At 48.7% G+C, this 8,974-nt stretch overlaps 2 protein-coding genes across 2 annotated transcripts; one reads left to right on the top strand and one right to left on the bottom strand.

Moving 5' to 3' along the window:
• Window positions 1–243: 243 nt before the first annotated feature.
• LOC125551920 (acetate--CoA ligase CCL3) lies at window positions 244–3,652 on the bottom strand. Its single transcript, XM_048715324.1, has 3 exons — window positions 3,313–3,652; window positions 1,783–2,373; window positions 244–1,320 (listed from the first exon to the last, which is right to left on the bottom strand). Exons 1-3 carry the CDS (start codon window positions 3,562–3,564, stop codon window positions 424–426), a joined length of 1,740 nt encoding a protein of 579 aa, XP_048571281.1. The 5' UTR covers window positions 3,565–3,652; the 3' UTR covers window positions 244–423.
• Window positions 3,653–7,295: 3,643 nt separating this feature from the next.
• On the top strand, window positions 7,296–8,186 carry LOC147976065 (uncharacterized). Its single transcript, XM_087519717.1, has 3 exons — window positions 7,296–7,514; window positions 7,610–7,650; window positions 7,727–8,186. Exons 1-3 carry the CDS (start codon window positions 7,485–7,487, stop codon window positions 8,184–8,186), a joined length of 531 nt encoding a protein of 176 aa, XP_087375843.1. The 5' UTR covers window positions 7,296–7,484.
• Window positions 8,187–8,974: the final 788 nt, after the last annotated feature.

Raw genomic sequence — 8,974 nt, 5'->3', positions numbered from 1 at the left:
GTTGGTACTCATCACACGATTCAAATCTTCGGCAAAAAAAACAAAACAAAAAACGATTCAAATCGATATACGGTTTCTAGGAAAACGGGGCGCTTGGTGGGACGAAGTCAAGGCAAAAAGGTGAACTGCACGCTCAAGTGACCACAACAACCTTCTCCATTTGGTCTTTGCACATCACACAAGATTAGAAGAGGCTACACAGCGTAAGCCATGAGGTCTTCATCTGAACAACGAAACACAGCGGAGCACATAAGCAGAGTTCGTGTTATATCTCCCTCTTGTTCGTGTTCGTGCTCTATCGAGTGCTTGAATTTCTTATACAGACAAGTCTTCACTAAGGAATTTCCCGAGAGCATAACCTTTATTCACGATGGCGCTAGCGTCCACGGTCCACTATACGTATATGTATCTCAGCAACGGAGCTCACATCCTGCTCTTCTTCACAGGGCCAAGCTCCTTTGCCTTGGCCCTCAGCTCGTGCTTCTTGATCTTCCCCGTCGCCGTCTTGGGCAACGGCCCGAAGACGACCGACTTCGGGACCCAGTAGCCCGGCATCCTTTCCCGGCAGAACCTCATGATATCGTTCGCCAGCGCCACCTCGTCGGAGCCACCGGCCCCTTCCTTGAGGGTCACGAACGCACAGGGCGACTCCCCCCAGCGCTCGTCGGCCCTGGCGACCACCGAGGCCTCCAGGACCGCCGGGTGCATGTACACCACCTTCTCCACCTCCAGGGTGCTGATGTTCTCCCCGCCGGAGATGATGATGTCCTTCATCCGGTCCTTGACTTCGATGTACCCGTCGGGGTGCTTCACGCCGAGGTCGCCGGAGTGGTACCAGCCGTGCGCGAACGCCTCGGCGTTGGCCTTGGGGTTCTTCAGGTACCCCTTCATCACGGCGTTGCCCCTCATCACGATCTCCCCGTAGGACTTGCCGTCGGCCGGGACGGGGACCATCGTCTTCGGATCAACCACGTCCAGGCCTTCCAGCGCGGTGTACCTGATGCCCTGCCGGCAGTGCAGACGGGAGCGCTCCTCCAGCGGCAGGTCGTCCCACTCGGGCTTCCACGCGCACACCGTCGACGGGCCATAGGTTTCAGACAGACCGTAAGTGTGGGTGACACGGAAACCTCGGATAGAGAGCGCCGCAAGAAGCGATGGCGTCGGGGCGGCTCCGGCCAGCATTACATTGACCACACGGGGGAGTGGCAGGAAGGTCTCGCTTGCAGGAGCGTTGATGAGGTTGTTCATGACGACCGGCGCAGCGCAGAAATGTGTCACTCCTTGTTTTGCAATACCAGTGTATATAGCCTTTGTGCTCACCTGCATAATGAATGGGTCTTACATTAACACATAGCATCAGAGGAATGCCAGTATTGAACAGTTGTTTTATCTTTTCCTTTTATTACTCTTGGAAGTGATATTCCAAGTTAGCATTAGAAGACTAAAATAGACTTTGCATAATTGGTTTTAACACATTTGCTACCAGAAATACATTCTAGAACAGTCTAAAATATGAACGGATGAGAGATCATTCTTGCTACCTATTCCTCCCAGAAGGTTGATTTTTTGGGGGTGTTTGACTGTATGCACTTTTGTATCTGTGCAACTTGGCAGTTCTACCATAACTTGCATTTAATAACTGGCAGAAGTGAGTAAGTACTGCATTCCAAGAACATAACCTCTATGATTCATTTGTCCTCATCATCAAAATTAGCTCAATTTGCAGACATTACAAAGCTAAATTTAAGCAGCTGCCAATGATAAGACAGATCTTTAACATACCTGGCGAAGACATATGCTGGTTCCGCAGAAGGCAGCCAACGCCCAGGTATAACACCAACCATTACAATGGAACATAGGCAAAGTCCACAGGTAAACAGCCCCTTCAGGCATTCCCCACACCATAGCAACACTGAGCGCCATGAGGTAGGCGCCACGGTGATGCAACACGACACCTTTTGGGCTTGAAGTAGTCCCAGAAGTGTAACCTAAGGCAATGCTCTGCCATTCATCCTTCGGTGGCTTCCAATTGAATTCTGGGTCACCGGTTTTCAGGAACTCCTCATACTCAATGGCCCCTTGTCCTAGAGCGTATTGTAGAGACTTAGGTTCACATGTTGGATCACCGATAACAATTAGGATTGGAGGCCGAAAATTCTGTTTCTTCTTCGCTGATACTATCTTCAGGGATTCTTCGGCTAGGGTGAAGAATTCTTGGTCCACCATCACAACTTCTGCCACGGAATGATCAAGAAGGAACGCGATCGTCTCAGCATTTAACCGGATGTTTACACAGTTCACCACAGCTCCAGACATTGGAACACCGAAGTGAGCTTCGTACACTGCCGGAACATTTGGAGCTATCACAGCAACCTAATCAAGCAAGTAGAAAAACAAATAATTACTGTCTAATCCTAAAATCTTAAAAAGCCACTGCAATATGCAGCGAAGCTATGAACCATACAAAATCACAATACAGTTAAAAAATAGTAGCAGGCATTGGTACAAATTATGACTTGGCAAACAAAAAATAAACCATCATTCCACATGCTTCTTTGGCGCTTGCAGGAAAGATACGTCAGTATAACCCTCATAGTCTGAACAGACTTACAAATAATATCTTGGACAGAGACGCTCAACACAAGAAAGAGATAAGCTTATCCTATTTGACCAGAAACAGTGACGGTTCCGTGTTTTCTTTGATGAGCAGAGCTACTGAACTAGTGTTTGGTAAGGAGCACCCTTCTTTTGGCAACATATTAGGAGCAACTTGTGGAGGTATGATCATATGTTTCCATTAAATTGGAAACAGCGACAGTGCCGTCTTATGCTTGTTCCTTTCCTTTAGTTTCTTTTCCAAACTATGGACATCCCATATTTCCATGCTGCTGGAAATGAAAGGTCAACTTATTGCAGTTCTGAGTGCCCCGCCAAAGTAGAATAAAAGCTCACATTATTAAGTGGATCATATCTCCCAATATATAGAAAAAAGAAAAGTGGCATGGCTCCAAGTATAAATATGGCAAGAAATTCAGTATTCTTCTTCCCTTTAAGCGCCCCACAATTTACTACTCGCTCGGATCCATATTATTTGTGGCTGATTTAGTACAAAGTAGGGAGTAACTGAATTCATTTAACCTCAAGGTTTTAATTTCACAGGCAGACAAGCAGGGCCAAATTCTCTGAAATATACTACTTACTAGGTAGAACTCAAACACTCTAGGTCTGAATGGAGGTCATACAACACAGAATCTACCCCGACTATGATTAGCTCTTCAGGAAGGAACTAGGAAGCAGGGGAGAGAAATTTACAGTGCTGCCGTGGCCGACAGATCGGCGCGCCAGTGCAGAGGCGAGGCGGCGGCACCGGCGGTAGGTCTCGGCCCAGGTGTACCGGACCGGGCCGTGCACGACGGACGCCCTGTCCGGCTGGGCCAGGGCGGCCCGCTCGAGGAACCAGAGCGGCGTCAGCGCCGTGTAGTTGGCGTCGTTCCGCGGGAGACCGTCGATGTCCCGCTCCGCCGCCCCGGATCCGAACCCATGCCCCGGCCCCTCCGACCCCATCCTCTCTTGGTCTGCTCTCCTTCTGTTAGGAAGAAGACGAAGGCGACGAATCGGGAGTGTGTCGAAAGCGTGGGACGAGAGTGTAGGTGTGAGTGACAGCACGAGCCGCCCAGTGCCATTTATAGTTCGAGAAAGTGTCCAGGTGGGTACGATCGGCGAACGGCTTGCACGCCGCGACGCCCGTCCGATCAAGGGCGGACGCTGAGGATCGAACGCGTGTGGTAGGCGAGAGACTTTAATTTGGACTTCGCCACCTTCATGGAATGGGCTAAACAGAATCACTGAACACTGAACACGCAGTGCCCACGGCCCACGGGCCGTACTTCCTAGACTCGTCACTCCGTCAGTCAGTGCGTAGGTTGATGCGAGAATTCTCAAAAAAAAAAACTTCCGAGGATGCGGATGAGATGGAAGGTATGGTCACAGCCTTTTATCAGAAACTTTTCTTGTTTGAGGGCACATGCAATATGATGAACAACAAGCTCACCAAGGCACCAAGGAATAAATTAAAGTTGCGGTATTTCAAATGGCGCCAAGCTCCGGGCTCGGATGGTTATGGTTACCAAGCAGACTTCATCCAAAGGCATTGGGATTTGTGCAGGGGGAGATCACTACACTCATATTACGTGTTCTGAGGGGAGAAGAGGATGTTGAAGGGTTGAATGAAGCTATTTTAGTCCTGGTCCCTAAGGTAACTGATCCCACGAACTTGCCACAGTTTCACCTGATTAGTCTATGCAATGTTCTTTACAAAATCGCGTCGAAAGTTATGACCCAATTAGTCTTTCTTCCTAAGATAATCTCTGAGGAACAATCAGCCTTTGTTGTGAGACGTCTCATCATTGACAATATCATCTCCGCCTTCATTTTATGAGACATCACAAATCTAAAAAGAATATTTTTTTGTGCCTTGAAACTTGATATGATGAAGGCTTATGGCCGACTGGAGTGGAGTTATCTCCAAGCTATAATGACCAAGATAGGTTTTGTACCAGCTTGGATCAGTTCAACTATGATGATAGTGGGCTTGGTTATATTTTCAGTACTATTCAATGGAAAAAAAGCTCAAGCAATTTAAACCTACGAGGGGAATTCATCGAGGAGGGGGGTGACGGTATCCTGGACTAGGGGGTACTCACCACATCGTCTCCCGATCAGTTGGATTGGGCCGAGGACCCCCATGGCCGTTTACTCATGGGCCAGTTTGGACAGCCGAAGACATATACGAGGAAGATTCTACAAGACTTGGTGATCAAGACAAGGACTCCTCTCCACCGACGTATTCGACTAGGACTCTTGTTATCCTAGGCCTCTGGTATGTTATATAAGCCGAGGCCAGGCTAGTCAATAGATTATTATGACATTACTCATCATACCTGTAGGGTTTAGACCACAACATACGATCTCGAGGTAGATCAACTCTTGTAACCCCTATACTCATCAAAGTCGATCAAGCAGGAAGTAGGGTATTACCTCCATCAAGAGGGCCCGAACCTAGGTAAACATCGTGTCCCCTGTCTCCTGTTACCATCGATCTTTAGACGCACAGTTTGGGACCCCCTACCCGAGATCTGTCGGTTTTGACACCGACAATGGTGCTTTCATTGAGAGTTCCGCTGTGTGTTCAGCAAAAAATCGATGGCTCGCCTGCAGATCAACTGCGACTTCGGCATCTTCGTCACCAGCTCGATTGGTTACCTTGGTTCGACCAAGAACTGTGCCCCGTGTTCGGATCATCATGTTCGGACGAGGGCCTTCATCAAACATCAACTTCGATCTCTATCAAGATCATGGAGGAATCATCCATGGAGCTTGGGGGCTCAACGTCAATATTGTCCTCGAGCGACTGTGCTGTTTTTCTGGACAAAGAACTCGTATCTGCCGCCACCGCCTCCTCGAGTATCGCTTCGACGATTGCTTCAGTGGGACTGTGCGGAATTGAGTCTACAACAACCATGCAAAAATTTATCGAGTTCCGATGGAGGAACCTCTGGCAATCTATGATATACCGGAGCCATTTCAAATCTGAACGGGAATCTGGACGAGTTTGGAGCATAGCGTCCAGCATCTAGCTCGGACGTCCTTTGGAAGATCCAACCGTTGATCGGCTGCGGAATTCCTATATCTACCACCACTCAAAAGTTAGCTCAATCCGACCGTTCATACTCCCGGAAACCTTCGATGAGCGCAACGATTTTCGGATCCGTTTTCTGCGCGAATACGAATCCGACCCGAGTTCATGTTTCTTGATGAACGGGATATCGGACACCCTTTTTGAAGGATTTTTTTAGTGTATTGTGCGTTGTTTTTAAACACGTACCCATAAAATTTTAAGCCTCCTCTGAGGTAATCTTCACCATCACGCTGGTGTCAAACCAGTCCGGCAGTATTACTCCACAGCTGCCGACCTGCGCTAGACACATGGCCGCTTTATTGAGCCGAGCTCAACTCCTTCGATCATGATCTCGGCAAGCTGAACAAGAGTTCGGCATCGCGAAGGATAATTCATCATCAACGTCGCTGCCCCACGGATTATACGAAGCGGGCACACCGGCATCACCATGCGGTAGCTTCATCAAGCTAGCGTCGATCGCGTCACAAGTCTTGACCTGTGTCGGCATCACCATGCTGCCTCTTCTTCAAATCATCATCAAACACGCCGACCTGTTTCGACACATCGGCTGACAGGTAGACTTCGGCATCTCTTCGCCGAGCCGCTCCAACACCTCGGCTAGACCGGAGGCTTCATCATCTCTTCATCAACCTCCGGTGACTTTGGCGTCACCAGCCGACCAGCTTCGTCACGATTAGCTGGACCGAGGGCTTTGTCTCGGCAAGCCGACCTTTGCCAGCATCGCCATGCCAGCGCTTTATCACCCATCAGGTAATGGGTGTGTGGATCGAGTCCTAATGTTGGGAGTCACCTTTCTTCGGATTGCTACAATAAATAAACCAGGTGCTATTTATTCCAGTAATTTTTGCTTGTTTGGATCTATTCTCCCCCAAAGAATTATTACTCTGGTTTGTTCCTTCATCTTTACGCAGGCCTGTCAAATGGCGGCCGCATTATCGACGGTCACGCGGTGGTACGGTCAGTTTCCGTATATAGTCCGGCAAACACCGAATCCAGAACTCGGACTGGCATGTGAATTCGGGCTTTTGCCACGCCTTCATCGCGTCACGCCGACGCTCTGCATCAACATTGACTTCGGCGCCAGGCCCCATCTCTTTAAATAAATTATTTTTGCGGAAAACAATTATGCAAGGATTTTTATATATATTTATATTATTCTTTTTGGACCACACTATTTTATGCGTGTAGGTGATCGACTTCGACTGCGTTACGCGGTCGCTTCTGCAAGCCAACGTCGCTGTCTCAAATTGGCATAAATCGGCTTGCGTGATCACCTTGTTTGTCGTGCTGCCATACCGACATGTTCGGTTGCCTCGGGGACTTCGGCATCGCCGAGAGAGCTCTACCTCACCGAGTGTTCGGCGCACAGGCCATACTTCTTTTATTACTGACTTTGCATAAATTATTTATGAGAGGCGAATTTATGTGCATGGTGGTAGCTGTGCACCGGGGGGTGGTAGCTACGCATGCAGCAGCTGCCGTTCGATTCGCCCCATCGTGCATTGCACTTTTTGGCAGAGTCCTGCCTGCGCCTGTGATTGCCAGGCTATCATATTCCTGCCACAACCTAGCTACTAGCTGACCTGTAAAGTTCCCCTTGGGCTTGAACATGATGGTGGGCTGGTAGTTGGGCTTGTGGGCTTTTGGTATGCATTTGTTGCTGGACAGCGATGCACATATGGCTGGTAGTTTATTCAGTCTACCCATCCCTAGCCCTATATAACCTCCCCAATCCACACACTCTTCCATTCACTCTTTGCGCTCCTTCTCTTCTTTGCATGCACAGATGGCCCCTCCCTCTAGAGCAGCTTTGAAGGTTTGCTTCCTTCGTGTGTGCGAACACTTTATTTTCACCCCGCCAAACAAAAAATCGTTTACTTAATTTTGTTCCTTGTTTTTTCGTTGCTCCAGCGCCCCATGGACAGCGATGAAGACAATGTTGTTCTCACCAGGTTTGTCCTTACTACCATTGGAGATGTTTTTCACGCAACCTTTTTTTGCTAACTTTATAGTTTGTCACTAATGCAGGTCGGCTAGAGCTAAGAAGGCAAGGAACTCGTCAACTCCTTCAGCGCCTGTCCCCCTGCCGCTCCTACGTCACCCTCACCCACCTGCGGACGATGATGTCGTTGTCGATGCAGCCAAAGCATTGCGCATCTTCTTCAACGTCGTTGATTCTGTCCCAGCTCAGAATCTCCTAAGGCTCCACTTCACTTCTGAGACAGCTATTTGTGGCAAGCTCTTCATGGCTACGACTGCTCTCATGGCTTTGCTCGGCCACAAGCGCTACGACATATCAGAGAGCCCCGCCGGTGTTATGTATGTTTCTACTAGAAGCATCGAGGACGCCGTGATGCTCGAATCGCAAGTGCATGCTGCGTTCGGTGTCATACTGTCCTTCCATCGCGTGTCTACGGTCGACCGCGAGTTTCGTTATGCACGCGGCGATGCTGCTGCGTTCAAGCTGTATGAGCACGACCGTTTCTGATGTGCGCCTGCTGATGTGGCTTGTGGGTTCGGCATTTTGTATCCTGTTTCTGTTTCTGAAGTGTGCCTGCTGATGTGGCTTCGGCAATCTGTATCGTGTTTTTATTTACATGTTATGTTTCGATGAGCTTGTCTCTAAAAATAATATTATCTCGTGTTCTATCTCATTACCTTGTCTGTTATGGCTTGTATATTGTATTGACTGTTGCAAGAAATGTGTTGCTGAAATTAGCGTTGCAAGTAGTGCGTCTTTTCGCACAGTCCTTCGGTTTTTTTTATGTTTTAAGATAGTACCTTTCTGCGCCTATGAAAAATCATCTGCTTTCTCGCCTAGTCTGTGCCGCCTAGCCCATTTTCTCTTCGACGGTGTTGGCTGTTGCGTGCGTACTATCTGTTTTTCTTTGCTAAACGCTACTGTCTCCGTCGTAATAGATTAGATGGGGCAGTGTATCATTCTTTTGGGTCGTGCCAGCTGCCACTTGTCAAAGCGGTATTTGTCATTTTTCGTATCGTAACATCTGCCTTTGCCCAATGTTTCCGGATGGCCTATCTTATTTCTCTATGTAGCTTCCTATAGCTGCATGGCCAAATGGTGCGTGTCGATTCTTTGGTGGTCCGCATGTCATGCGTCTCCCCTTTATATTTTAATATAAGCGCGTTCGAATCTCTGGCTTGTCCGTGCACACCCCTAGGCACTAGGCACGTACTCTGCATGGGCTACGCATGCCTAGTAAAAAATGTAGGCTGCATGCCTACTGCCACTTGTCGACACATCATTGGCGTGCCCCC

Source organism: Triticum urartu, chromosome 4A, assembly GCF_056163025.1.
Source record: "Triticum urartu cultivar PI428250 chromosome 4A, HENAU_Tu73, whole genome shotgun sequence".
Classification (NCBI taxonomy): Eukaryota; Viridiplantae; Streptophyta; class Magnoliopsida; order Poales; family Poaceae; genus Triticum; species Triticum urartu.
This window is presented reverse-complemented; position numbering and strand designations above follow the sequence as displayed.

Bases quoted from the DNA above. Each gene is read 5' to 3' on its own strand.
- LOC147976065 (XM_087519717.1), top strand. From the start codon at position 7,485: ATGGCCCCTCCCTCTAGAGCAGCTTTGAAG. The intron at 7,515-7,609 runs GTTTGCTTCCTT...TCGTTGCTCCAG, and splicing joins CCTCTAGAGCAGCTTTGAAG to CGCCCCATGGACAGCGATGA. The intron at 7,651-7,726 runs GTTTGTCCTTAC...TCACTAATGCAG, and splicing joins GACAATGTTGTTCTCACCAG to GTCGGCTAGAGCTAAGAAGG.
- LOC125551920 (XM_048715324.1), bottom strand. From the start codon at position 3,564: ATGGGGTCGGAGGGGCCGGGGCATGGGTTCGGATCCGGGGCGGCGGAG. The intron at 2,374-3,312 runs GTAAATTTCTCT...TTGCTTGATTAG, and splicing joins CTGTCGGCCACGGCAGCACT to GTTGCTGTGATAGCTCCAAA. The intron at 1,321-1,782 runs GTATGTTAAAGA...TTCATTATGCAG, and splicing joins CCAGCATATGTCTTCGCCAG to GTGAGCACAAAGGCTATATA.